Raw genomic sequence first — 27,295 nt, 5'->3', positions numbered from 1 at the left:
GCGCTCGCGATGTATCTCTTATTCCGGGGCCGGTGTGTGCGGGGAGCGAACCTTAACGACCGCCCAGAAGCTTTCTGAGCGAACCAATCGGGCCAGGATCATCAGCATATGTCCAGGGTAGGCTCCGCCCCACTGTGATTAGAACTGAGCGACGGCAGGACCCTTTGAAATCATGAATGGCGGCGTTCGGTGAGGCCCCCACGGCCGGGGGCGGTAAGTGCCGTGTTTTTTTTTTTTGCGCACGGCCGTGCGACGTGCCTCGCCCGCCCGTCTCGACGCGCGCTCGACGCGTGCACGCGGCCTCCGCTACGGCAGTGAGCATGGACTTTGTCGTCGATGCGCGGCCCGAGAACGAGCCTCTCGCGCCATCGGCCGAGGGTGCTCCGTCTCGCAAGCGGCGCCGCAAGCGCAGCGGAAACGCGGCGCGTGAGCAGATGCTGGCGTCGCTGGTCTTCAGTGAGGGCGGAGCGAGCGCTGCGATCGAGGAGGCCGACGCGGACGCTTTCGGAGCCGCGGCGGCTGCTTCCGACGGCGAGGGCGACGAGGGCCTGTCCGGCGGCGAGCAGCCGAGCGGCGGCGAGAGCGGCGGCGAGGAGGAGGCGGAGGAAGAGGGCGAGGAGGAGGCGGAGGAGGAGGAGGAGGAGGAGGAGGAGGAGGGCGGCGAGGAGGGCGGCGAGGGCGACGGCGGCCGCGACCCCGCGCCCGCGTGGCAGGACGACGACGACGACGAGCTGCAGGTCGACCTATCCCGACGCTTCCGAGACGCGTCCGAGACGCGTCCTAGACACTTCCGAGACACCTCCGAGACACTTCCTAGACACTTCCTAGACACTTCCTAGACACTTCCTAGACGCTTCCGAGACGCGTCCTAGACACTTCCTAGACACTTCCTTGACGACGAGCTGGAGGTCGACGTGACGGCGGGCGGCTCGCGGCTGCGCGCGACCTTTCGCAGACCTCTCCTGCACCCTTCCCGCAGGTCGACGTCATGGCGGGCGGCTCGCGGCTACGCAAGCTGCGCACCCGCCCTTCGGAGCGCGTGCTTGGAGGCAAGGAGTACGAGGCGAGGCTTCGCGCGCAGTCCGCCTCTCTAGATGAGCGAAAGAGTATGAGGCGAGGCTGCGCGCGCAGTCTGCCTCTCTAGATGAGCGAAAGAGTACGAGGCGAGGCTGCGCGCGCAGTCTGCCTCTCTAGATGGAGCCGCGCACTGAGTTGTACTCTACTCCGTCGTCCGCTCACGATGACGTCTCTCCAGCGCTAACACCGTCTCCAGCGCGTATTCCGCCGTCTTGCAAGCCGCTCTCCCTGCACTCGGCCCCCACCTCCCGCCCCTCACGCCGCCGCCTCTTCGTCCGCCGCAGGTTCGCGGCTACGCAGCCGGCGACGGGGTGGGCGGAGATGCCGGCGCGGCGCGGGGCGAAGGGGAAGCAGCGGCGACCAAAGCAACCGGCAGGCGGCGCGTCGAGTGACGAGGACTCGGACGGGGCGGTCGAGCAGCTCGCGGCCGAGGCGCAGGATGCGCTTCTGCGCGGCGCCCCGTCGCTTCTCGGCCGTTCGGACGCGATCTCTGGCCAGGCGCTCGCCGTGTAATCTCGGGGTGATCTCGGGTACTCTCGGGTGATCTCGGGTGATCTCGGGAAGTCTCGGGGTGATCTCGCGTGATCTCGGGCCAGGCGCGCGCCTGATCTCGGGAAATCTCGGGAAATCTCGGGGTGATCTCGGGAAGTCTCGGGTGATCTCGCGCGATCTCGGGCCAGGCGTTCGCCGTGTAATCTCGGGTACTCTCGGGTACTCTCGGGTGATCTCGGGAAATCTCGGGGCGATCTCGCGTGATCTCGGGCACGGCATTCGGAGTGTAATCTCGGCTGATCTCGGAGACTCTCGGAGACGCCTCGCGCGATCTCCCGTGCTTGAGATTGCACAGGAGCTCGCCGTGAAGCGGACCGTCGACCTCAACGCCGCCGCCGCCTCCAACTCCGCCGTCAGCTGCGTCGCCTGGCACCCGAATGGTCAGCTCGCCCTCACGGCGGGGCTCGACAAGACGCTTCGACTGTTCCGCGTCGACGGCGAGACACTTCCTAGACACTTCCTAGACACTTCCTAGACACTTCCTAGACACCTCCTAGACATTTCAGGGGCAGGAGCGGCGCCCACCTAGACACTTCCTAGACACTTCCTAGACACTTCCTAGACACTTCCTAGACACCTCCTAGACACTTCCTAGACACTTCCTAGACACTTCCTAGACACTTCCTAGACACTTCCTAGACACTTCCTAGACACTTCCTAGACACTTCCTAGACACTTCCTAGACACTTCCTAGGCACTTCCTAGACACTTCCTAGACACTTCCTAGACACTTCCTAGACACTTCCCAGGCACTTCCTAGACACTTCCTAGACACTTCCTAGACACTTCCTAGACACTTCCTAGACACCTCCTAGGCACTTCCTAGACACTTCGTAGGCACTTCCTAGACACTTCCTAGACACTTCCTAGGCACTTCCTAGACACTTCCTAGACACTTCCTACACACTTGCTAGACACTTCCTAGACACTTCCTAGGCACTTCCTAGACACTTCCTAGACACTTCCTAGACACTTCCTAGACACTTCCTAGGCACTTCCTAGGCACTTCCTAGACGCTCCCTAGACACCTCCTAGACACTTCCTAGACACTTCCTAGACACTTCGTAGACACTTCCTAGACATTCCCTAGACACTTCCTAGACACTTCCTAGACACTTCCTAGACACTTCCTAGGCACTTCCTAGACACTTCCTAGACACTTCCTAGACACTTCCTAGACACCTCCTAGACATTCCCTAGACATTCCCTAGGCACTTCCTAGACACTTCCTAGACACTTCCTAGACACTTCCTAGACATTCCCTAGACACTTCCTAGGCACTTCCTAGACACTTCCTAGACACTTCCTAGACACTCCCTAGACACCTCCTAGACACTTCCTAGACACTTCCTAGACACCTCCTAGACACCTCCTAGACACTTCCCAGACTTTTCCGCGTCGACGGCGCGTTGCAACACGCCGCTGCGCAGCCGTACCACCTTGCCATCGCGACCCATAGCCCACCTCTGTCGTCCTGTCGCCAGGCACCCGCAACACGCTGCTGCAGTCTGTCCACTTGCCGAAGCTTCAGGCCGGCCGGTGGTGGGCAGCTCCGACTACGTGTGAGCAGCTCTGATCAGCTCTCACCACGGCGCTGCAGGTCGCCTCCGCCGCCTTCTCCTCCGACGGCGCGCGAGCCTTCGCGTGCGGCCGAGGGCGCCAGTGGGCCTGCGTCGACCTGCACAGCGGCCGAGCGACGATGATGCCGCCGCTCCCGGGCAGGGAGGAGGCGGGCTACCGCGAGGTTGTGCCTTCGCCGGACGGCGCCACCATCGCGCTGCTCTGCGACTCGGGCGCGCTCCTGCTCCTCTCGCAGAAGAGCCGCACCCTGACCTAGAAGCGGAATCCCTCCCCACATCTCCCCACATCTCCCCACATCTCCCCACATCTCCCCACATCTCCCCACATCTCCCCATATCTCGCTGCCTTCCGCCGTATCCCGCTGCACTGCACTGCCCTCGTGTCCTCTCGGTCTCCCCCCCCCCCCCCCCCGAGGCTGGCATCTCCACGCGCTAGGCACCCTCCTCGCCACCCTGCAGCCCTCCGAGCCGACCGCGCGCTTCGGCGGCGGCCGGTGCGTCGCGTGCTCCGCGCGAGGAAGTGTCTAGGACATGTCTAGGACGTGTCTAGGCGGCTGCCAGTGCGTCGCCTATTCTCCCGACGGCGCGCTGCTGTTTGCTTCCGGCGGCGGGAACGGCCGCGTGCAGGTGCGGGGGACACTTCCGAGACACTTCCTGTGGTGGACGGGGGACACTTCCGAGACACTTCCTGTGGTGGACGGGGGACACTTCCGAGACACTTCCTGTGGTGGACGGGGGACACTTCCGAGACACTTCCTGTGGTGGACGGGGGACACTTCCGAGACACTTCCTGTGGTGGACGGGGGACACTTCCGAGACATTTCCTGTGGTGGACGGGGGACACTTCCGAGACACTTCCTGTGGTGGACGGGGGACACTTCCGAGACACTTCCCGTGGTGGACGGGCTCTGGCGCAGGTGTGGGACGTGCGGCGGCGCGTGTGCATCCACACTTGGCACGACGCCTCGGGCGTGCGAACCACGCGCATCGCGCTCTCCCCCGACGGCCGCTACGTGGCCACCGGCTCGGACGCGGGCGTCGTCGCGCTGTACGAGACCGCCGCGGTCGTCGCGGGCGGCGAGCCAAAGGCGCTGAAGGAGTTCATGAACGTCCGCACCGCCATCACGGCGCTCGCCTTCAACCACTCCTCCGAGCTGCTCGCGTTCGCGTCCAAGTACGCAAAGGCGTCGATGCGAGTCGCGCATTTGGCGACTCGCCGTGTCTACCCCAACTGGCCGACGTCGAAGACGCCGCTCAAGTACGTGCAGTCGTTTGCCTTCTCGCCAGGGTCGGGATACCTCTCCTTCGGCAACGACAAGGGCGCCGCGCTGCTCTACCGCCTCAACCACTTTGAGGCGGCGTGACGGAGGCGCGGCGCCGCTCCTCGTCCGAAGCGCGGGGAGCGTCTCATGATTGTTGGGCTCCAGTCAGTGGCTGCCCGGCATTACTTTTGACGCTCATCCAACTCGTCCTTCTGGATCCGGGTCCTCGTGTTCTTTTATTCTGACGTACGATGGTGAGAGAATGCGCAAGTTGTGGCTCCAGTGGCTGTCGCGGCGTTGGCGGCTCGTCCAACTCGCTTATAGCTAATGTAAAACCACTTACTCTACCCGCCCGGCGGCCCGCCCGCGCGCGACACCGACAGCGGGTCCGGATAAGATTATTTTTTGACTTATGCTCTAACTAAGGTGTGCAGTTTTGGCGAAGGTATATCATTGCTTCCCACTATGCCACGTCGCCCATCCCAGACCACACTCCCGGGTCGCGGAACATGTGTCCGGTTTGGTTGCCGGCCGGGATGCGGTCGATCGGGGTGGACTCCTTAGTGCTTAGAGGAATTCATTTTTTCGACCGTCGGACTGGGATTCGAACTGGCGATGGCGACGGTATATCATTTCCCACTATGCCACATCGCCCATCCCGCGGGATGGGCGACGTGGCATAGTGGGAAATGATATACCGTCGCCATCTGCAAAACCACACTCCCGGGTCGCGGAACATGTGTCCTGAGCCCTACTCTCTCGACACCTCGACACCAAACCTCGACACCGACTCGACACCTCGACACCCCAAATCTCGACACCTCGACACCCCTCGACACCCCTCGACACCCCTCGACACCCCTCGACACCGCTCGACAACGCTCGACAACGCTCGACAACGCTCGAACCACCTCGACACCTCTGATGATCCTAAACACAGCTGTTAGAAAATCAGTCACAGAGTTAGAAGATCATGGTTGCAGCAGCAATCAAACTTGGCTGGCAGTACTTTCATCCCTCAGTTGCAGCCTCTCAAGTTCTAGCCCTGGTTCTAGCTCTAAGTTGCAGCTCAGTTGCACCCCTGTTGATGTAGCAACCATGGCAGTACTCCCAGGTAGCCCTCAGGTGCTGCACAGCACTTGTACAAGTGGCAATGAATCCTCACACCAGTGAGCTTGTGCCATGAGTGCGGACCTGTGGTCTCCATTGCGCTTTGTGCACTGGCGACGCTGCAACGGCGACGCTTGCAGCGGCGGCGACGCTGCTGCGATGGGGTACTGTAGCCCTTAGCTGCTGGAAGGCACCTTGTGCAGTGGCAATGTCCACTGACTCATGGCACCAGCCTTGTGCCATGTTGAGCGCTGTGGTCAGTTGCGCTTTTGTGCGCCGGCGACGCTGCAGGGGCGACGACGCTGCAGCGGCGACGCTGCTGCATGGGGTGTGCTGTAGCCCTAGGTGCTGCGCCTGCACAGCACCTTGTGCAGTGGCAATGACTCCTGGCAATGAGCTTGATGTCCTCAAATGTCCACACAGAGTATACTGGTTGTGCTCACAGGTTGTGCTACATCAACAGGGGTGCAACTGAGAGGCTGCAACTTAGGGATGAAACAGCTTTGCAACTGCTGCCCAGGTTTTGCTGATGGGCTGCAACTGCATCCTGCCACCTTGGACACCTCGACACCTTAGACGCTGAACAAGCTCCTCTTGTAGCTCGATCGGTCACACCGCCATCGCCGTCGGGGACGAGAGGGGGGACGACACTGCTTTGGCAGCGTGCACCTCGATCCTGTACCGTGTTTGTTATGACCCCCCCCAATGAACACACCAGTGAGGGAGGGCGAGACGATCGAGGGGTCCCGTACCATGCGGAATCGACCCTATCCAGTGCTCAAGTGCTCAAGACGCAACACCCCCTGACAACACTCGACACCCGCTCGACACGCTCGACACCCTCGACACCCCTTGATCAATCGTGATCATTCGGGAAGTCGGTGCTAGTAGAGACTAGTAGAGCCGGAGCCCGGTTTCCGCACTGCTGCGCGGCGCACGGTGCCTCCGGGGGCTTTTCTGTGAGCAGGGATTCCCTCCCGGCGGGGGTTGTGGCGGAGAGCCGGCCGGCATGGGAATCGCCGGCCCCCACCCAGGGGGTGCCCCTGCCGGGCGCGCCGCAAGCGGTGCCCGGACCACACTCGACACGCCGCGCGTTCGGGCTGAAGTCGATGAAAGAAATTGCGCGTGGCCCTGGATGTGAGGTTACCGTAATACCGACTGCACTCCAAGTGCTCCAAGTGCGAGCCGCAACGCCAAATGCTCCAAGCTGCGCAAAGTGCTCCAAGTGCGTGTGGGTATGTTGAAAAAACAACCACTCCTACCCCCTCAAAAGCACTACTACCTAACAGTCCAATTTCATGCACCTCCCCCTGCGCCGACTCCACTGTCAGAGCCCCTTCACATATAGAGCTCGAACCCTTCCTGCCCGCTAACCGCATCTCGAATCGCTTTCGCGCCCTCGTCGCCCAAATCGTTGCCGCCGATCTTTAGGGCTTTCAACACCCCTTTGACGCGAAGAGCGGATACCAGCGCCTTGGCGCCCTCTCCGCCGATGCTGTTGTCGATGAGGTTCAGGTTGGTCAGCACCTCGTTGCCGCGCAGCGCCTCGGCGATCGCGACAACGAGATCGGCAGAGCGTAAGTAGGCTGCGCTGGCTGTAGATCGACCGACGCTTGCGCTCGCTGCGCTATCGTGCGCCGCCGCTTGGCGGTGGTGCGCTGCGTGCGCCACTCGGCGCTTTCGTGCGCGTTGCAGTGCGCCGGCACCCTCGGGTCGCCGCCCCGCCAGTGGCGGCACGCGGACACAGGCGCGTCGCACGCGAAGCAGTAGCAGTTGGGGCAGGCCGCCTCGTTGTCATCGACTGGCGCCGCGACCGGCCTCACCGCCGCATGGAAGGGGTTGAGCGGGCAGAGCGCCCGCAGGTGCGGCAGGTTCTCGAGCAGCGGGCCTGTTCATGCAATAAGCGAGGCGGTGAAGGAGGCTCACACCAGCAACTCGAGGGCGTCTCGGGCGCCTGACGCGATAGAGATTTGCACTTCGCCGTCAAGCGATGGAGAGGCACCGCCGGAGCACAATCGGGGCGGTGCCACCTCCTCCACCTCATCGTCATCGCTCGGTGCCTCCGCCCCCTGGTGCTCTGAATCCGACGCGTCCTGCTCCACCTCCACCTCCACCTCCATGAGCTGTCTGAAGGCCTCCATCAGCGGCGCGATGTGGGGCCTCTGCACGTTGCATTCCTGCAATCCCTCGGCAAAGTCCTCTTGATTCGAAAGGCGCAATAGCCCCACATTCTCGTAGCCATAGTCTCGCAGGCCTATGGAGTACTTTTGAAGCGCAGGATTGATGGACCGGAGCCACTCCCGCAGCGTGTCATCAGTCTCGGCGAGAGCAGCATCAGGCGTTTCGACTTCGGGGCTTCCTAATGCTCGCGCTGGTGTGACAGCCGGCGCTGGCGGCGCAGTCGCGCAGGCGGCAGGGACGGGAGCGGAAGCAGCATCAGGCGTTTCGACTTCAGGCCACGGCGGCAAAGGCGGCAGCGGCGAAGAGCACGGCGAGCCACCAGTATGCGTCGCGCTCATGCTGTAGCGAGAGCAGCTCCGCCTATTCACAGCGCTGAGAGCGTGAAGAGACGCTGCTCCCTCGTAGCTGCCGCGGGGCGATAGAGCTGAGTGCCTGGAGGTCGCGCCCCGGCGTCACGCTGGAGAGCGCAAAGTTGGTTGGCACGGACACGTTCTCTTGAGGCACAACCATCGGACGATGTCGACGAGTTGGGTCGCTCTCGCGGTAGCCAGATGACCTCTCATACTAGGAGCATCGGCCATGGCCGCAGGGAGCGCGGGGGAGGGCGCTGGAAGCAACACGGAGCTCCGTTGGAGGCGTGAAATGGGACTAGCCTTAGTTTTCATGCGCGCCCGGCCGGCGGAGTTTCTTTCTTTTTTTTGTGGTGCCCGTTGGGCGCGCTCTCACTAGCGGACGCCGGCCTCGACACGGGGCGGCCGGCTGCCCCAGAGTCCACCATGGGTGGCGAGACGTCGTGCATCATATGCTTCGAGCGGCCGAAGTCTCACCTCGCGGTGCCGTGCAGCCACTTGTGCGTCTGCGGTCCATGCTCCGAGCTGATGCGAGAGTGTCCGTACTGCCGCGAGCCAGTGATGATGTGGCTCGCCCCGCGGCCTGTGTGATAAGCGGTGGAACCCACCCGATGGTAGGGAGGGGGTGCATGAACGAAAGAATTTTAGCGTTGTGACAAAAAGAATTGACTATTGATGGCCGGGGGCCGCCGCGTTCTTTTCCATCGCAGAGCAGCGGAGCTAAGTGCCTCGACGCGCCGTCCTCGCGGCAGTCGCTTAGGCGGCTCCCGTGGTGTACCTGTGTTAGTGCCGCCAGTGCGCGCCAGTCCCGTGTGCCGGTTTTGAGTCGACCGCTTCGCGCTTGCCTTCCTCCTGCACCACAGGAGCGCGCCAAGGCGCGCGTCTGGGCAAGCAGTGCGTCTCATCGCGATGCGAGAGTCGATGCTGTGACGCCGCCGCTCGCCGGCGCGGTAGCCAGACGACCTCTCATACTAGCATCATCGGCCATGGCCGCAGGGCCAGGGAGCGCGGGGGAGGGCGCTGGGAGCAACACGGTCACGGAGCTCCGTTGGACGTTTTCAAGAGATTAGCGTTTAGCGTGTCAGAGTGAATTGGAACTAGAGGAAGGGGGGGGGGGGGGGGGGGGCGTGAGTTGATTGAGGAAATCGAGGGACGCGACCCACTTCGCCACAGACGGTCCCGCGCCTCGCCGCTAAGTTTGCGGCACGCCCCGCACCGTCCGCTGTGCCGCGTTTTTTGTCCGGAGTGAAAAGTCCAACGCGCTCGTCGGTGGCGGCTTCCCTCAACCTGCGCTGCGCTCGGCGAACCTCGACAGCGCTTTCGGTGGCATGCAGCTCTTTGCGACAGAAGCCTGGAGAGCAGCTCCTCTGCTGCTCACACGCTCTGCACAGTTGACACAGCCTACTGTGCGGCTACCACAGCTGTGACAGCGATGGGCTCGCCCTCACTGGCCCTCAGTCACTTGTGCTGCGGCTTGTCGGTGAGCGACACTGCTCGACGACTGCCGGCACACTGTGAGACCATGGGTGTGAGGTAAAACCACGCTACCAGCGCTTGGTCACATCGGCCCCGAGGTCAGATCCTTCTACTCTGTTAGTGACAAGACTTGTCTACTGGCTGGAGCCGAGCAGGAGGGCCCGGCGCACAACCCCTGGTCAACTCACGGTCTACACCCCGTAGGGCCGAGCGTTTTTGATCTCTCGGTAAGTGGGCGCCCGCCCGCCGCCTCTGAGGGGGTCGGGCCCCCTAGACTGAAAACAAAAACAAGCTCGAAAACAGCCAAAATCAGCCTGCGAGAGAGGCACTGCGCGCCGCTGACCTCATGTGGGGATGTGTGCCGACACCAATACTGATCTAAAACCTGGAAACCCTTGTTCAAATCCGACCCTAAGCGCCATCCTTCCTGCTCTCACCTGATGCTGCTTCCCCGCGCCGCCTCCTTGGCCCCCCTGGGCGTATTTTCTACTCCCAGTGGGGGGCCTGGGCCCCCGGGCCCCCTCTTGTTCTCTGGGCCGGCGCGGGGCCCCCAAAGGGTGTCCATGCGGGGGGGAGATGGGTTCCCACGGCCCGCCGCAGGCGCCGATTTTTTCGAGATTTTTTTTCTTTTTTTTCGCGATTTTTACTTCTTTTCATGAGAATTCTGCGTACTTGCGGCCATGCTATCACGCCTTGCGACAGCCTGTCGGCGCTGCTGACCGTGCCATGATGCACAATTGATCACCTGCATAGCTCGCGGCCTTATTATCAAGCATTCAGTGACGACCTGATCCTACGACCAGTAGGAAGGTGTCCTTCCATCGTGTGCACGCTTCTGGCGCAATGCGCGTCGCCTCGGATTGGCTGCTGGCACTCTCGAGGCTATGCCTACACAGCCTCGCGCGCATGGGCAGTCAGGAGGGACCACGCACCTTCACAGGACAGCGCCGGTGCCTCTCTCTTGGACTGGCAAACTTGGTGGTCTCGTGTCACCAATGTGGGACCAGTGCGGCATCGCGCCATCGACAGCTCTGAACTGCGCCTCACCACTGACCGGGAAGGCCGCCAAGTCGGCCAGCACAGGTCGCATATTGTGGCAGCAGTCAGCAGTGCATGTCTGATAGCTAGAGCTGCAGCGTCAGGGTCGCAGGTTCGGATCGTGTCAAGCCTCTCGCCCGGCCGGCCGCGTGCAGACGTCGGCCTGTCTGCTGTCTGGAGTGATCTGACTGTCGGCGGTCAGAACGACCGATCAGGTTAGAGTTATCTGATGGTTGGAGGGTCTATCTGTATGTACTCCTCGAGATCTCTCCGAATCTGCCCTCTGATTAACCTAGCTTAATCGGGAAGTCGGTGCTAGTAGAGACTAGTAGAGCCGGGGCCCCGTTTCCGCACTGCTGCGCGGCGCACGGTGCCTCCGGGGGCCCCCGCGCCGGCCCAGAGCTCTTGTTTTCTGTTTTCTGTTTTTCAACACGCCCGCCCGCCCGCCACCCCGAGGCGGCTCGGCCCCCCACTTACCGAGAGATCAAAAACGCTCGGCCTAGAGCCTGTTGTGAGAGAGATAGTTCTTCGTTTTGGAAATCTTTTCAGAAGATAGAACACATGTTTTCCCGTGGTCGCGCGCTGCTGTCCACCAGACGTCTACGGCGGGCTACGGCGGGCATGTTGTTTGGCGCCTGTCCCATGGGCGCAGCCGAGCGCGGCGATGGTCAGTTCTGTAGAGCAAGACGATAGAGAGGGCTCCAGTCCGGCCGTAGCACGGAACCAATCTCGGGGGGGGGCACCGCCAGGCCAGTGTACTCCGTCGTGGCTGGCTCCTCTGAAGAGCGGCATGCGGCCGGTTGCAATGCCGTCGAGGCCGATCCGCAGCACATCGACGAACGCCACGCGCATGAATCGGCTGGTGCCGCGCCCCCGCTGCGACGACATGCAGCCCTCTCGCCGATGCTCCTCCTCGGCCACCTGCTCCATGGCCGCGAGGGCAATGTCTCGCGCGCTCGCCACGGCCCGCTGCCGAAAGTCGAACTTACTCGGTCTTCGCCCGGTTGCCTCCACCCTGAGTGTAGGCGGCGAGGACCACAGCACGACCGCCCTTGGCTTGCCGCTTGCCACGTTTGTCGCCACAGCGCGGCGCAGCAGCGCCGTGAGCGCGGCGGCGTAAGGAGTGGTGGCGTTCCTGGACAGCCACCCCTTCCAGACGGGCCAAATGGCGGGATCCAGCACGAGTGCGTCGGGCACCTCCTTGGCGTCGCCGCCTGGCGGGCGCAGGAGCTCGTGTGTGTCGCGCGGGAACCGCATGTCGGAGTACGTTACGCAGAACTCCCACCTCGCAGCGCCTCGGAGAGCGCTCGCGACGAAGCGCCCAAGGCCACGATGCAGCGCGTCATGGCCAAAGAGGGCGCAGCGCCGGTGGCACGTCGGCCCGTTAGCTGAGCATTCCTCGGAGCAGCAGACTGCGGCGGCGTTGTCCGGTGAGTTCTCGAGCGGCGACTGCAGAGACGCGTTGCCAAACAGCATCTCGCGGCCGGGGATCTCGCCGCCACCGAGCAGCTGAGTAGCGAGCGCCATGAAGGCCATCCGGAGGTGTGAGTCACCGGCAATGGCGAGCCACCGATACACGCTTGCCAAGCAGACGGCGGCCGCGTCCAAGGTGGCAAGAGGCGCCTCCGTCGCGGTCGCTGCCGTGGCATTTGATTGCTCGCACGCCAGATCGCGCACACGCAAGTAGGGCGCCACCTCCCGCAGTGGGCCGCACCACTGAGAGAGGCTCGTTTCCCGCTCTAGTAGCACGGTTGAGTTCGCATTGCGCAGCACGGTTGAGGACGCGGCGGCCGCGGCGCTCGAAAAAGGATTGAGGGAAGCGGTCATGCGTGGATTGGCCGGCGCACGCTGTTGTCCGCGTCTATCGTCCAATTCGTGTTGTTTAAATTCTTTTTCTTGACTACCACCGCGACGCCTTTTCATTTTTCTGAAGCTTGCGTGCGCGCGCGCTTTCCGCAAGGATAGGTCTCCCTCCTCGATGCAGACGTCCACTCAAGATGGAGCCGTTTTTCGGCAGCGTATGATGCCGGAGGGTGCGACGGCACGTTCTCCAGGCTCCGTTGGCCACGCCCTCTCTCGCGGTCCCTGCTGGATCCTGGCCTTTGTGGGTGAGCACACGACCGCTCCAGTCAGCCCTGACCCTAACAGGGCCGCACACTCGGATGCGCACACTCGGATGGGCGCTCAGGACGGATGCACGCCGCCACGGGGATGTGTTACACACACGATCAGGCACACACGAACCACACCAGTCAGGCCCAGCACGGCCGCCACCGCTCTTGCTGCCGTCTCCTCGACCGCTCCCGCTGCCGTGTTCAGGGCTCGGGGCGGGAGGGTGGTGGCTCTGGATGACGGAGAAGGCCTCGTATGACCTTGTCCAAACCGCCGACCGCGACGCGCTCATTGGCGCTGCCTTCGCCTTCCGGCAGATTGATCCGTGCGACGCAGGGCGCACGGGCGTCTGGTCTCCGCGCCTTGCGAGCTGTGAACGGCGTCTCTCCACACCCGCGGCTGTGAATAGGCGCACGGGCGTCTGGTCTCCGCGCCTTGCGAGCTGTGAACGGCGTCTCTCCACACCCGCGGCTGTGAATAGGCGCACGGGCGTCTGGTCTCCGCGCCTTGCGAGCTGTGAACGGCGTCTCTCCACACCCGCGGCTGTGAATAGGCGCACGGGCGTGTGGACGCCGCGCTTCGAAAACAACTCGAAGCGCTGCATCGAGGACGTGGAGACGCCTATTCACAGCCGCGGGTGTGAAGAGCCGCCGTTCACAGCTCGACGCGTGTGAGTAGGACGCGGAGACCCGCCGCGTCTTCTCTTGGTGGCGCCGGCGCCGGGAGGAGCACCCGCCTCCAACAAACGAATTACCGCCCCAGTTCTGGTGATGCAGGTGCGCCGGCGCCGGGAGGGGCATCTGCCCGCGGTGTAAACATCAGCCGCTTTTTCTCTCTCTTTTTTAGGTACGCCGGCGCCGGGAGGAGCATCTGCCCGCGATGTGTCAACCTCAGCGGCTGCGCGGCGGAGCTGTGAACGGCGTCTCTTCACACCCGCAGCTGTGAATAGGCGTCAACATCAGCGGATGCGCGGCAGAGGTCGAGGAGCTAGACCGTCAGCGCGACGGTTGCCGCTGCTCGCTGCGCCGGGGGAGGTCGTGTTGATGGCATCGCCGACCGCGGTCCGTGTCGCTAGGCCGCCGCTGCTCGTTGTCCGGGGGTCTGACATCCGAGGAGGAGGCGGAGAAGGCGGCGGCGTCACGCAGCGGGGGAGTGGGCGGTGCTGATGAGTGGTCGGTGCGGAGGGAATTGGCTGCCGAAGGAATAGGTCGCGACGCCGGAAGCACGGCTGGGAGGGGAGGGTGCAGGGGGGGGAGGGGCAGGGCGCGTGCGCCGCTAGATGACGCCTTCTCGCCGGAGCTGTGAACGGCGTCTCTTCACAGTTGCAGCTGTGAACAGGCGCACGCATAGCGACGCCTTCTCGCCGGAGCTGCCAGAGAGGTGCTGCAGCTCTCTCTCCTCTGCTGTGAACGGCGTCTCTTCACACCTGCAGCTGTGAGCAGGTGCTGCAGGTCTCTCTCCAAGGCGCGCCGAGCCTCTCACGTGTTGCTCCTGCTGCCGCTAAGATGAGACCACCACTACCTGCTATATCTCCACATATCTCCCCATATCTCCCCATATCTCCCCATATCTCCCCATATCTCCCCATATCTTAGGTGTGCCGGGCCTACTACGTGTGGGAGAAGGAGTGTGCCGCCGCCTAGCGCCGCGCGTGCGGCGGCGAGGGGAGAGGGAGGAGAGGGAGGAGAGGGAGGAGAGGGAGGAGGAGGAGGAGCAGGAGGAGGAGGAGCAGGAGGAGGAGGAGCAGGAGGAGGAGGAGGCAGTGAAGAGGAGGAGCGGCGTCGCCGCTGTAGGAGGAGGCCCCCCTCTCGCCGTGTAGGGGGAGGGGGCGCGTATACGCGGAGCGTTGGGAATACTGTGAATGGAGATGGAGGAGCGCGGCCAGAGCGCGGCCGTTGGTCCGATGGTGTCCGAGTCTCCATCTGTGCGTAGGGCGTCGCCAAGGGTCGCACCTTAACCTCTCTCACAGACTAGCGCGGCGGAAAGCATGAAAGCATGGGCGGCACGTTTTCCCATGATTTCTTTCTCCTTGCCCCACCAGCTAGCACACACGACATCTCGGCGCACATACGGCTTTATCACAAAAGAAATCATCGTTTGCCAAAAGTGCTCCAACGTCCAAGTGCTCCAAGTGCCCCTAGCGCCTGTGAAAGACCTTTCCTTCATGCACAACGCGATAACATTCTTTTTTCTCTTTTCCAATGTCCCCATCCATCCGATCGGCCATCCCAATAGCAAACACAATAGACTACTTTGCGAGAGATACGTACGTGCAGCTGCGCGAAGGCGTCACCCAACGGCCGCCGCGCGGCCGCTCAGGTTCGAGGCGCCGTCCTCCGTCCATGTGCCCTCGAGCCTCATGGTGTCGACCGCGGCCGGGAAGGAGTCGGCGAGGCTGCGCATGATGGCGGCGTTGTGCTCCGGGCCGAGCGTCTCGAGCACCGCCTTGATCGTCACCTGGTCGACGGAGGTGTGCAGCCACGCCCGCTCGTGGAAGATGTCCTTGACGCTCGCGCCCGCCGCGGCGAGCACGCCGGTCAGCTCCGCGATGCCGCCCGGACGGTCGCTCACCCGCAGCGTGAGGCGCACAAGCCGCCCGTCGGCGGCGAGGCCGCGCTCGATGACGCGGCCGAGCACGTTGACGTCGATGTTGCCGCCGCAGAGCGGGACGACCACCCGCTTCCCCTTGAGGTCGGGTCGGTCCAGCGGGCCGCCGGGCAGGAGGGCGGCCAAGCCCGTCGCCCCGCCGCCCTCGACCACCATCTTTTGCCCCTCGACCAGCCGCAGCACCGCGAGCGCGACGTCCTTCTCGTCCACCCGCACGACCTCGTCGACCCACCGCCGCGCCACGGCGAAGGCGTGCGGGCCGACCCGCGGCACCGCGAGGCCGTCGGCGAGCGTCGGCAGCACCTCCGCCGTCACCGGGTGTCCCGCCCGCAGCGCCGCGGTGTACGAGGCGCACCGCCGCGGTTCGACACCAACCACCTGCGGGCGCCTCACAGCTAGAGGTGTGAAGAGACGCTGTTCACAGCCTCCTCCGGACGTCGGGTTCGGAGGGCGGAGGCTCGGGTCGAGGGTTCGGAGGCCAGACACCCGCCAACCTGCACCGCCGGGTTGAGCGTCTTGGCGGCGAGGGCGATGCCGGCGATGAGGCCGCCGCCCCCGATGGGCACGACCAGCACCTCGCAGTCGGGGACCTGCTCCAGCATCTCTTAGGGTTAGGGTTAGGGTTAGGGTTAGGGTCAGGGGCAGTCGGGGACCTGCTCCAGCATCTCTTAGGGTTAGGGTTAGGGTTAGGGTTAGGGTCAGGGGCAGTCGGGGACCTGCTCCAGCATCTCGATGCCGAGCGTGCCAGTGCCCGCGATGACCTCGACGTCGTCGTAGCCGTTGATGTAGGTCAGTCCCTGCAGCGCGGGGTCCTGCAGCGCATAGTCCTTGGCCTCGCCGATGTGGCCTCCATGGATGATGATGTTCGCGCCGAAGAGCCTGCAGTTCTGGACCTTGGTCATCGGCGCGACGGTCGGCATCACCACTGTCACCGGCACGCCCAGCTGCGAGCCGTGCCACGCGAGGGCTAGCGCGTGGTTGCCGGCAGAGGCGGCAATCACGCCGCGCCGCCGCTGCTCCTCGCTGAGCGACATGATGGCGTTGCGTGCGCCGCGCTCCTTGAAGGAACCCGTGACCTGCGACTGCTCCTTCTTCAGGTGGATGCTACAACCCGTCATGTTGGAGAGGTGGTACGACGGCCTGCACTCGGTTCGGACGATGCCCGACCTGATGCGGTGGTGCGCCCGAACGACGTCCTCGAACCGGACACAGTCGTCGGCTGGAAGGTCATGAGCCGCTGCGGAGGAGAAGGCGCGCAGGCGGCGAGACGAATCGCGCAGGCAAGGACGGAGCCGACGCATTGTTCGAGCAGTGGCGAGTAGAGGCACACGCTAGCACTCTCGAGGTCTCTTGGAGCAGAGCCCCGGGCATGGCTCTCCCCGCAACTCTCTTGACTGTTCTTCACCTTACTACATACATACATACTCTCTTGCTAACATGCGCGCCCCACCGAGACTGTGGTGGGCGCGCTGCGGCCGCACGTCTACCTCCGTCATAGTGCCACGACGTGCGGCCTAGATTTAGCACACGCGCCTCAGCTTGCATACACTCATACATTGGATTGTCATCGCCTGTGAGTGCGAGAAGGGCTAGCCGCAGGCAGCTAGCCCATGAGGAGAGCGTCCATAGACACCTCACTAGACCCCACATACGGTCTCGTCCGTGCCTCGCAGGCCGGTGAGATTGCTAGAGGTGGAGCAAGCTGCTCTAGCCTCACATGTCACTTCCTGTCGTCTTTTGTTTGAGTTGTGCCCTTGTTTGTGCCCTTGGCACCGTGGAGTGCTGGGGGGGGCGACAGGGAGGATGTGGCCCTGAGTTATGTGTACGCCGACTCAGGGTGTGTGGCAGCCAGCTGGCTGTGTGTCTTGTGAGCTTGTTTGTGTCTGTGTGTCGCTCGTGCGTGTCGTCATCATCTGTCCAGCGTCCACCCATACCGCGTTGGTGTCCAGTCCGAGCCTGGCTGTTCTTCACCTTTCTACCTACCTACCTACCCCGGAACCGGACCCGACCCAATGGGTCCCTCGGAGGGGTACCCGTGGGTCGGCGGGGCCTCTACTCGCCAGGGGCAGAAGTCTCCGGCAGAGCTGTGCAAAGAATTCTTAAGATACACGCCTCTCTCACAGCACACTGGCACGACAAGGGCGCGGACTGGCGCGGACTGGCACACAAACCGCAAGAATTCTAGGAATACATGCCCCTCTCACAGCGGGCGCGCTGCGGTCGCACGCCGTCGTCCTCAGCCTCGCCAACTCCGGTTACCTCTCGAACGCCTGTGCGCGCTTCTCCCGCACCAGGCGCAGCGGCGCTTCACGACGGTGGTCCACAACAGGAACTGGCGCGACCTCGCCGTGGAGCTCGCTGAGGAGGGCTCCGCGGGATCGCGGTCTGCTCCTCGTGGCAAGAGGGGCAAGGCGCGTGCCGAGGGCAGGGAATGGGCGAGGCACGCGGCCTGGCGGGAGGCGGTCCGCCTGCCGGTCCCTTGTTCTCGCGCCCCACAGGCGTTCTTTTTTCGCAGTACTAGCACGCGCCAGTTCGCACCTGTGTCGAGCCTGTGTGCTGTGAGAGAGAGTTGTCTTGTTTAAATTCTTTTTTCGCACGACACACCACCTCAATTCGTCGCATGCTGACGTTGGCGATGTCTGCTGCCGCCCTCGCCAGTCCAGATGCGCGCATGTCCGGCTGCTACGACCGCCTCGCCGGCCGGCTGCTCGCACGCCTCCGCCTCGGCGACGCTGCGGCCACCTCTCCAGAGCGGCCGTGGTGGGTTGCCATTGCTGGCGGCCCCGGAGCGGGAAAATCGTCCCTCGCGAGCGCCGTCTGCGAGCGCGTCAACGCGGTCTCGCCCGGCGCCGCCGTCGTCCTTCCGATGGACGGTTTCCACTACTCCCGCGCCGAGCTGCGCGCTCTCGACCCGCCCGACGCCGGCTCGCTTCTGCCTCGGCGAGGCTCGCCGTGGACGTTCGACGCGGAGGGGCTCTGCGCGTCGCTGACGCGCGCCAAGGCCGCGTCCGAAGGGAGACTACCCGTTTACTGCCGCGTCAAGTCGGACCCTGTGCCGGCGAGATGTTAGCGAGATTTCGCCGAGACTTCCCCGAGACGTCACGTTCCGCCGGTGACGGTGCGGGCGAGGGACGGCCGTGGCTTGAGGGTGGGAATGACCATTCATCAATCCATAGGATAGGGTGCAGCTGCCTAATTAACTAATTGATACTAATTACTCCATAGGATGGCGTGCAGCTGCTGCCTTCGCACAAGCTCGTGCTGGCGAGCGGCGCTAGCTGCTTCCATGCCTTACACCACTACACTCTCACACCACTACACTGTGGCAGTGGTACCCGAGCCATGTGACCGCTGTCCCTAACCCTGACCCTAACCCTGACCCTGACCCTGACCCCTGACCCTGACCTTGACCCTGCCCCTGCCCCTGCCCCTGACCCTGACCCTGACCCTGACCCTAACCCTGACCCTCACCCTGACCGTGACCCTCACCCTCACCCTGACCCTGACCCTACCCCTGACCCTGACTCTTGGGGTTTGCGCACAGGTGGAGGGCAGCCTCGGGTGCTCTCAACCCCGGGTACTCTTTGTCACGCCGGGGCCTGCATGCAGGTGGAGGGCAACTACCTGCTGCTGGGCGAGGAGGAGGAGCGGTGGGCGCCGCTCCTGCCCCTGAAATGTCTAGGAAGTGTCTAGGAAGTGTCTAGACACTTCCTTCTAGAAGGGTCTAGGAGGGGTCTAGGAAGTGTCTAGCAAGTGTCTAGGAAGTGGCTAGGAGGGGTCTAGGAAGTGTCTAGGAAGTGTCTAGGAAGTGTCTAGGAGGTGTCTAGGAGGTGTCTAGGAGGTGTCTAGGTGGGCGCCGCTCCTGACCCTCTGGGACGAGAAGTGGTTTGTGGCATGCGCGTCCGCAGAGGAGCGCGCGATTCCCCGAGATTCCCCGAGAGTCCCCGAGACCCCCCGAGATGATTCGAGATTCCCCGAGATGATTCGAGATCGGAGGCGTGTCGTGCGCAGAGGAGGCCAATATCTCGCGCACATCTCGAGGCCCCACCCATCACGCGCCGCCGTCGAGTCGCTGGTAGGAGCAGCGGCGGAGGCTGATCTCGCGCCACCTCGAGACGTGGAACGAAGAAAAGGCGCGGCACATCTCCGTCAGTCAGTGGTACACACACGTCCCTGGCACGGACGACGGGGCACACGCACTCGCGGAACACACGGGGCATTGCACACGAGGGCGGTGTGTGTGATCTCAGGGAGAGGCACCACCACCACACAGACGACAGTGCCAGAGTCAGACGGGCCGAAGTTGGAGCCCTCACTCACCGACTCAGCGGCACATCTCACTCGTCCGTAGTATGTGGAAGGCAGACCGCACGGTCTTGTGACGCGAGCATGCGCGCGGCCAGCAGCATCGAAGTAGCACTGCTTTGTAGCCATCCGTCCTCACTGGAGCGGGACGGGCGCGCGGGGCCCAGGCGCGAGAAGAGGGCACCAGCGCGAGGAAGTGGGGAAAAGGCCGGCTGTCGGTCGGTGTGTTGCCCAGGCGGCCCCACCACTCTGTGTGTGCTGGTGTGTGTGCGGAGAGGGGGCTCCCGGCGGCCCCTCACCTCTCCTTCTACCTCTCTCCCGGCCAGGCGGCGCGCTGGGGAAGCGGCGAGGAGGGCGCTGCCGCGCGAGCGGACGCCAACGACGTGCTCAACATGCAGAGGGTGGCGCCGACGGCGCGACTCGCCGACCTGAGGATCGAAAGTTTGTGAGAAAGAAATAAGATGCGAATGCGCGTGCTGCCGAGACGACCCGACAGACCCCGGAGCGGTCGTGTTGAGCAACTCCACACCGCAGGTTTGTGTTCGAGAGAGCACATATACTTTACTACGCGATGTTGCCCTTTTTCAATATACTTTACGAATTGGTGATTGATGTAACTTATTCGGACCCCCCTCTCCGGCCTTCGTCTCGTTTTTCGTGCCAAATTGTAGCCAAAGCTGAAAATTCATCATTGTCACAGAGCTCACCCGTATTTGTCGTGACAACTAGTCGTGACAACTAGTCGTGAGGCGCCCCGCCGCCCCGGCCCCTCTGGGCCCTGGGCCTGGCCCCTTCCTTAGTCGAGAGTTTGTTCCGGCGTGTAGTTTAAAAACGCGCATGTACGCCGTACGGTCGTCCGAGGACGCGCCCCGGCCCCTTCCTTTCGGCTCGCGCGCAAGGCCTTCACCCGAAGCCGTGCATCATCTGGGCCTGCACGTCCTCAGCGCGGATCTGACCGGGCAGAGCCTACACTCACCCGCCACTCGCCACTCAATTCGTGATGCACGCGCCGTCCGTACGCGGAGGGTCTTGCCGGGCAGGGGTGGCCGAGGGGTGGCCGAGGGGTGGCCGAGGGGTGGCCGAGGGGTGGCCGAGGGGTGACCGAGGGGTGGCCGAGGGGTGGCCGAGGGGTGGCCGAGGGGTGGCCGAGGTGAGGCCGAGGGGTGGCCGAGGGGTGGCCGAGGGGTGGCCGAGGGGTGGCCGAGGGGTGGCCGAGGGGTGGCCGAGGGGTGGCCGGGGGGTGGCCGGGGGATGGCCGGGCAGGGCGCCCTCATGTTGTTAAAGACTGTGTACGCCGACTCGCCGCCGTCGGCCACGCCGAGGTTTGCAAAGATCGAGTAGATGGCCGCCTATTCACAGCAGTGGGGTGTGAAGAGGCGCCGTTCACACCTCCTCGGCAAAGAGCGAGTGGATGGCCGCCTATTCACAGCAGTGGGTGTGAAGAGACGCCGTTCACACCTCCCTGGCAAAGAGGGAGTGGATGGCCGCCGCGATAAGAAAGGGCATCGCGAGACCGACCTGCGGCGAGCAGGGGCTCGGGTAAGGCAATCTCGGGTGATCTCGGGTGATCTCGGGTGATCTCGCGAGACCGACCTAAAGGAAGCAGGCGCAGGGAAGACTTCTCCACCACACGGGGTGGCGGGGCAAGGGCCAGGCTAGTCCCTCGCGACTCCACGTCTAGACAGGCGGGAGCCGCACGGCCTTCAAAGTGCAAGGCCCGGTGCGCGTGGGTGAGGTGTGTGTGTGTGTGTGTGTCCGTGTCTGTGTATGTGTCTGTGTCTGTGTGTGTGTGTGTGTGTGTGTGTGTGTGTGTGTGTGTGTGTGTGTGTCCGTGTCTGTGTCTGTGTCTGTGTCTGTGTTGTGTTGTGGGTCTGACCGCGCCTCCCTCGCCGCCACCAGCAAGCCAAGCCAGAGCGCGGCGCGAGCCCACGTCCCTCTCTCCACAGCGGCAACGGCGGCGCGCGCGGCCGGCGCGTGCGCGCGCGCCGCGCGCCACGCCGCCGCCACCCCCTCCGCCGCCCGCGCCGCCAGCCGCCGCGCCTCGAGCTGCAAGTACTGACGCTCGTACTGCCGACGCTCGGCGGCGGCGACTGCGGCGGCGGCGGCGGCGGTGTCGCTGACGCCGCGAGAGTACCGAGCGGACCACGCGGTGATGGAGCGCCGCGGGAGGGACTCCGCCGCCGCCGTGTCGTCAGAGCACTCGACGCCTCGAGAGAGGTGGGACAACGGCGTCGCTCCGTGCAAGAGCCTCCGTAAGTGCGAGTGTGAAGCGCGGGGCGACGGGAGGCGGCCGAGTGCGTGCGATGTCGAGTGCTAGTTGGCAATGCAGCATATATGTCTGGGCTCGGCGCCAGCGCAGCTCAGCCGCAGACGGGCAGTCGCATCACGAGGAAGGCCTGAAGCGCTCGCGAGGCGGCGGCGCAGCACGCCGACTCGGTCCGACGCGCGCAGCTGGACGACGTGCGTCCGTCCGTCCGTCAGGCAGTGGCAGTGGAAGGCCAGGTCGGCCATCGCTCGCAAAAGAATTTAAACAAAACAATTTTACCACATCAGCGGCTCGAGGTTCTCGAGGTGGATATCCTCTGGCCGCGCCGCACAACACTGGAAACACACGGCAGGGGTGGCGGGACGGTTGTGGAGCGAAGTGGCTGTAGCCAGCCTTAAGCATCGATGGGATAATAAAATGAGATTACCAAACACTTGGTTGCACCGCCTTACACTGACGTTCCCTGCTTTCACCCTTCTCTATTACGGTTCTCTGATCGCCAGACAGCCGGCGCGCTCCCCGCGGCCCGGTGGTCGTCCCGGTGGAGGGAGGCAGCGAGATGGTGGAAAGCAGAAGCCCGAGATAGCGCAGCGGCACAGGGGTCAGGGATCATGGGACATGCACATGGACATGGACATGGACATGGACATGGCCGCGCCGAGGCGTACTCCAGCGAGAGAACGAGAGGTCCTCAACAGCAGAGGTCCTCACTCACAGCAGAGGTCCTCACAAGACCTCACAAGACAGAGGTCCTCACAGCCGAGGGGACACACTTTCTCACGCATGCTCGGGGCCGACTGCACGCTAAAGGCTACACGCGCGCACACCACTTGCAGAGTGGCTCTCCCAGGCGCTCACCCCACGGCGGAGGCACGCCAGGCCCCGGGCAGCCGGCCGTCACTCGCCTAAGCGCCTAAGCGGCCTAAGCGGGGGGTGCTTAGGGTGCTTAGGCGCTTAGGCGGCCCTTGCGAGCGTGGCGGCGTGGTGATATCGTAATACAGGTGACTCCGATGACACTCATGATGCCACTGCTAGTGTCATCGCTCAGAGAGCAGCCTCACGCACGTCCACTGTCTATCACTGGCCCTGGTCGCACACTGGACTGCCACTGAAAGTGAGAAACGCCGGGCAGCGTGACGCGCAACTTTACCCTCCCATACGTGTTTGTGCTCCTCCTTCGCTGTCCATCTCCTCATCTATCTCTTTCTTTCCCGCCTGGGCGGGTGGCGCGGGCGCGCGAGGAAAAAAATAAAAAATGGCTCGCCTGATTCACACATAGGTTGCTAAGAAACAAGAGGCTCACATGCCACCAAATTCTTTCTTTATACTAAAAGGAGGGCTACACGACGCCTCCTCGCTGCTCGCGCGAGCGAAATTCTTTCCAAACCGCCCGTCTACACGGGCGGAGGCGCCGGCGCCGGGTGTGTAACACACGGCCGCAACGAATGCCCAGCCCCTCGGCGGTCCGCTCGGCGTGCGAGGACGCCGCGCGGGCGCTTGCCGCATGCACCGACGAAAGCTGCACTGCAACGATGCACGTGCGCCTCGCGACCTGCATCGGCCAGCAGGCCCGGCCAGCCACAACCTACCCAGCACGCACATTGCGCACGCCCACTAGCACGACTCTCTGAAACAGCAGACTTGGCTCGCTGGGCAACTAGTCTCTGAATTGGCCTAGCGGCCCAGCATCAAATTCGGGCTCAACGGTGGGAGCAACGCCGACACCGGACCGGTCGTGCCACCACAGGTGTGCAAGGCGGAGGCTGACGCGTTTGCTGCGTACCGGTAAGCACCCCAAGGCACCTCAGCGACACCTCTGCTATAGACCTCGCCAGCCTGTTGCTTGCTCAGCAGTACCACCCACAATCCATCGGCGATAACGTATCACTGCCCTTTTCCCCCACACGCAACCCCACTCCCCCCTCCTCCCTCCCTCCCGGTGTAGCCGGCCGTCCGACGCAGAGGAGGCGCGCACGCCTTGCGAGGCAGCAGCGTGCGCACAGTTAGGACTCACAGCCGAAAATTGGACTAGGCGCAACGCGCCTTTGCACAGATGCAGCAGTGCACTGTGCGATGGGCGATCGAGTCAGAGCGCTATCATGTTGACGTGAGCCTGCTGCAGTGAACGCGTTGTCCTCACACGGCACCGTGGGCGTGGCTGAGACGCGGCAGCCCTCCTCTTGCGGTGTCCTGCAAGTCGTTGTACCGTAACTACACAGCCATCGCCGCTGTACCGTAACTACACAGCCATCGCCGCTGTACCGTATCCGTAACTACACGGCCAGAGCTGCGAGAGCGCCCGCCGGTACGCACGCCATCGCCCGTGCGCGGGAAGCGGGCGAGGCTGCCTCCCCCTCCTCGTCCAGGAAGCCTGAAGCAACAGATGTGAGTCGGCTCTCCCCTCCTCCTCCAGGAACCGTGAGAGAGAGAGAGAGACGCAAGGCACAGCCGCGGGCCTATCCACGTCTCGGCTCATCCCGGCTCCATCCCTCACCCGTCTGCTCGTCTCGCACCACTGCTCTGTTGACCGCGCCTAACAAATGGCCATCAGCAGGTATAGTCATGAGCAACCGGTCGCCGGCCGGTTGCTGCTCTGTTGGAAGCGCCTGTCGCCACGGCCCGGTTTGCCTTTCGGGCGGCGCCTGCTCACCAAACAACGTGGTCAATGAACAAGCAATGGTGGCCCGTCTGCTGAACACAGCCCCACGCCCCCCCGACCCTTCAAAGCGGCCGGCAGGGGTTGTCTCGGGAGCATTGCCACGGAGGGGTGTGTCGGAGGTGTCTCGGAAGTGTCTCGGAAGGTCTGAGAGGTGTCTCGGTCGGAAGAAGGGCCGCGCCTCCGACGATGACGTCCGGGTGCGTCTCCTTGGCGAGGCGGTAATAGGCGAGCTTCACCTGAGCGGCGGGCAGGGCGGGGTCACGCACCAGCAAATCTTCCGCGCCGCGGTCTCGGGAAGGAGGGACTGGAGACTGGATCGCAGCGCTCATGTGGCGTGCGTGGCAGCGAGGATAAGGAGAGAGCCGGTCTGGCCGCGCCTGCTTGCGTGTCGCGCCCGGCTCCAGGCCAAGCATAAAGTAGGCGTTGTTCAGTCGCACTCGCGCCTCCGTCGCCGCCGAGCAGAGCCGTCTCCGCGATGACAGCGACAGCGGCGCTGGCATTTTCTGCCGCGAAGCGCTGGCCGCGGGAACGGAGAAGGCTGCGGTGCGAAAAAGAGCGTGCGCGGCCCGCGCCGGCAGAGCGGCAGCCGAAGCGGCTGCGTGCTGCTGGCGCTGCCGCGCATCGGCACTCGCGAGAGCGCGTCGGAAAAAAGAAAAAAACCCGTGAAAATGCTTGTGTCCCCGTTCCTCGCTCGCCCGGGCGGAGGGCATGGCCGCGGAGGAGGCGAGTACGCGCTGCCAGGCCTTCCGCAGACAGCCTCTTGGCCAGACTGAGGGTCGGCTTTGTGTGGCGTGGCCCGTGCGCTGCGCTGCACAAAGCTGCGTAAGGGCTGAACTGTATCGTCGTCGTCGTCTCTAGCCAGTCACTCAAACTCTCAGAGGTTGGCTAAAGAGGATCCGGAGCGCGGAAGACTCTGGGGCTCTCTCCGAAGGGAGCGTAGCGTACGCGGAGGGAGCTCAGAGTTACCCCGTTCTCTGGAACCTCTTGGAGCAAGAGGAACTCGCAAGAGACGAATGCGATTCGATCGGGCGGTAGATGAGGGATGGTGGTGGGTCGCTTGAGAACTGGTCGATTGGCGCCTGTCTGAGCAGGAGCCGACGCTAGTCGGGAGCTGTGTGTCAGGAGCCTCGTGGCGCTCGGAGGTCCCGCGCACAAAGCGGCGGGCAGCGGCGGGCGCGGGGTAGGGTTCCCGCCCGCTAGGCTGCCCTCTGCGCCGAGGCTCGACCCGCTTCTCCTCAGTTCACTAGCACAAACTAAAGTTTGTTTATCATGAACTGTATCGTCGTCGTCGTCTCTAGCCAGGGATAGTCAGGGCCGTCCATCAGAGCTCCAGCAAGCTCGGAGACACCCCACTAGTGCGGCTCGACCTCTTTGAGTCACTGCCTTCCCGGCGGTTTGGCTGTTGGTTTATTTATGGGTGGACGCTGGACAGATGATGGCGACACGCACGAGCGACACACAGACACAAACAAGCTCACAAGACACACAGCCAGCTGGCTGCCACACACCCTGAGTCGGCGCACACATAACTCAAGGCCACATCCTCCCTGTCGCCCCCCCCAGCACCCCACGGTGCCAAGAGTACAAACAAGGGCACAACGACACAACAGACGACAGGAAGTGACATGCGAGGCTAGAGAATCGTGCCAATTTTAAAGGCGCACTCCCCGCCCTTCTCAGAGCTGTGTTTGCGCTCGCTGTGCGCTCTCCCGTTGCTTCATGTTGCTGGCTACTCTGGAGTCCTCCTGGCTGCTCTCCGCCCACCAGCCGGCCACAGGCCGTCAGTCTCACCGGCCGGCGTCGAGAGAACGGCCAGACTCGACCGACCGGGTGTCGCGCCGCTGCCTGCTTCTCGCGCCGCTGTAGCAGCGCCAGCGGCTCGGCCGCGCATCCTTCACACACGCCGCCACGACCAAGCTGAGCGGGCCCAGTGTCGAGGTCTGGTGCGAGCTGCATGTGAGGGGCGGCTTTGGCCACAGCAGGTCCACCAGACGGATCTCAAAGCTTGCCGTCGGCGTGCTGTCGTGGCGAGAGCCGAGACCGCTGCAGAGGAGCCGAGTGCAGTGACGATCCAGAGGCTACCAGGGCCACCAAGTGGTAGCCCTTGTCAATTATGAGCAGGGCTGTGCTTTGATGGGGTTGTGCTTGAGCGTGTGTGAAGTGGGAGTGCGTGCCGGCGGTGTCTGTGGGTGAAATAGGCGTGTGTGAGGCCGTAAGAGCCGTGGTATGAGCCAGAGTGAGCTTCATCACCCAAAATAAGGACGGTTTGGGACAGCTCAGACTTGGCACTGATGAGCCTGGGCCAGGAGGGCGACAGAGAAGGCGAGGTGGTGAGCTGGGAAGCCGCTTCATCGGCACCTGGACGTGTCGCGATGAACTGCCGAAAAGTACTATTTGCGGCTATTGCTCAAAACTTCGGGAGACAAGGCCTACATATTATGACTGAATCCTTGCGCCTGGTGCATAGGGGCTGCGGGTCGGGACATTTCACGGTCGGTGGCGCCGGTGTTGGCCTCCGGAAAGCCCTCGGAATCGCCTCGGATGGGGTCCACCGGAGACAATCTCGAGCCCTCTCCGTGGCATCACGAGCCGGTGTGAGCTTGCAGACCCAAGGTAAGTGCGGTTCGGGACAGCTTGGGCCTGCTACTGATGGGCCTGGGCCAGGAGGGCGACAGAGAAGGCTAGTAGCCGTCCTCCGAGCCCGAAATAACCCTTCGTGC

The 27,295-nt window shown here is 63.5% G+C and overlaps 8 protein-coding genes across 8 annotated transcripts; 4 read left to right on the top strand and 4 right to left on the bottom strand.

The window, feature by feature from the left end:
- Nucleotides 1-670: 670 nt before the first annotated feature.
- On the top strand, nucleotides 671-3,443 carry EMIHUDRAFT_453845 (hypothetical protein; the record flags this gene model as incomplete). The annotated part of the gene is made up of 6 exons (XM_005756889.1): nucleotides 671-743; nucleotides 986-1,080; nucleotides 1,362-1,575; nucleotides 1,925-2,066; nucleotides 3,114-3,160; nucleotides 3,230-3,443. Coding segments are annotated over exons 2-6 (708 nt in total), but the record flags the coding sequence as incomplete, so codon positions are not given.
- A 297-nt stretch (nucleotides 3,444-3,740) lies between these two features.
- EMIHUDRAFT_453844 (hypothetical protein) lies at nucleotides 3,741-4,805 on the top strand (the record flags this gene model as incomplete). Its single annotated transcript, XM_005756888.1, has 2 exons — nucleotides 3,741-3,836; nucleotides 4,127-4,805. 2 exons carry the CDS (start codon nucleotides 3,741-3,743, stop codon nucleotides 4,571-4,573), a joined length of 543 nt encoding a protein of 180 aa, XP_005756945.1. The 3' UTR covers nucleotides 4,574-4,805.
- Nucleotides 4,806-6,919: 2,114 nt separating this feature from the next.
- Nucleotides 6,920-8,272, bottom strand: EMIHUDRAFT_220990 (hypothetical protein; the record flags this gene model as incomplete). The annotated part of the gene is made up of 5 exons (XM_005756887.1): nucleotides 6,920-7,126; nucleotides 7,189-7,469; nucleotides 7,584-7,899; nucleotides 8,042-8,122; nucleotides 8,219-8,272. The coding sequence occupies 5 exons, from the start codon at nucleotides 8,270-8,272 to the stop codon at nucleotides 6,920-6,922; spliced, it is 939 nt and encodes a 312-aa protein (XP_005756944.1).
- Nucleotides 8,273-8,341: 69 nt separating this feature from the next.
- Nucleotides 8,342-8,703, top strand: EMIHUDRAFT_220989 (hypothetical protein; the record flags this gene model as incomplete). Its single annotated transcript, XM_005756886.1, has 2 exons — nucleotides 8,342-8,390; nucleotides 8,492-8,703. 2 exons carry the CDS (start codon nucleotides 8,342-8,344, stop codon nucleotides 8,701-8,703), a joined length of 261 nt encoding a protein of 86 aa, XP_005756943.1.
- A 2,422-nt stretch (nucleotides 8,704-11,125) lies between these two features.
- Nucleotides 11,126-12,162, bottom strand: EMIHUDRAFT_220987 (hypothetical protein; the record flags this gene model as incomplete). The annotated part of the gene is made up of 2 exons (XM_005756885.1): nucleotides 11,126-11,226; nucleotides 11,370-12,162. The coding sequence occupies 2 exons, from the start codon at nucleotides 12,160-12,162 to the stop codon at nucleotides 11,126-11,128; spliced, it is 894 nt and encodes a 297-aa protein (XP_005756942.1).
- A 2,742-nt stretch (nucleotides 12,163-14,904) lies between these two features.
- On the bottom strand, nucleotides 14,905-16,608 carry EMIHUDRAFT_417175 (hypothetical protein). The gene is made up of 3 exons (XM_005756884.1): nucleotides 16,062-16,608; nucleotides 15,840-15,935; nucleotides 14,905-15,723 (listed from the first exon to the last, which is right to left on the bottom strand). Exons 1-3 carry the CDS (start codon nucleotides 16,461-16,463, stop codon nucleotides 15,028-15,030), a joined length of 1,194 nt encoding a protein of 397 aa, XP_005756941.1. The 5' UTR covers nucleotides 16,464-16,608; the 3' UTR covers nucleotides 14,905-15,027.
- Nucleotides 16,609-17,965: 1,357 nt separating this feature from the next.
- EMIHUDRAFT_439154 (hypothetical protein) lies at nucleotides 17,966-19,292 on the top strand (the record flags this gene model as incomplete). Its single annotated transcript, XM_005756883.1, has 4 exons — nucleotides 17,966-18,403; nucleotides 18,571-18,609; nucleotides 18,955-19,043; nucleotides 19,079-19,292. 3 exons carry the CDS (start codon nucleotides 17,966-17,968, stop codon nucleotides 19,036-19,038), a joined length of 561 nt encoding a protein of 186 aa, XP_005756940.1. The 3' UTR covers nucleotides 19,039-19,043; nucleotides 19,079-19,292.
- Nucleotides 19,293-20,328: 1,036 nt separating this feature from the next.
- On the bottom strand, nucleotides 20,329-22,161 carry EMIHUDRAFT_453840 (hypothetical protein; the record flags this gene model as incomplete). Its single annotated transcript, XM_005756882.1, is given in 6 exon segments — nucleotides 20,329-20,366; nucleotides 20,386-20,616; nucleotides 20,919-20,999; nucleotides 21,109-21,168; nucleotides 21,532-21,857; nucleotides 22,038-22,161. 5 exon segments carry the CDS (start codon nucleotides 22,159-22,161, stop codon nucleotides 20,554-20,556), a joined length of 654 nt encoding a protein of 217 aa, XP_005756939.1. The 3' UTR covers nucleotides 20,329-20,366; nucleotides 20,386-20,553.
- Nucleotides 22,162-27,295: the final 5,134 nt, after the last annotated feature.

Source organism: Emiliania huxleyi, assembly GCF_000372725.1.
Source record: "Emiliania huxleyi CCMP1516 unplaced genomic scaffold EMIHUscaffold_94, whole genome shotgun sequence".
Taxonomy (NCBI): Eukaryota; Haptophyta; order Isochrysidales; family Noelaerhabdaceae; genus Emiliania; species Emiliania huxleyi.
This window is presented reverse-complemented; position numbering and strand designations above follow the sequence as displayed.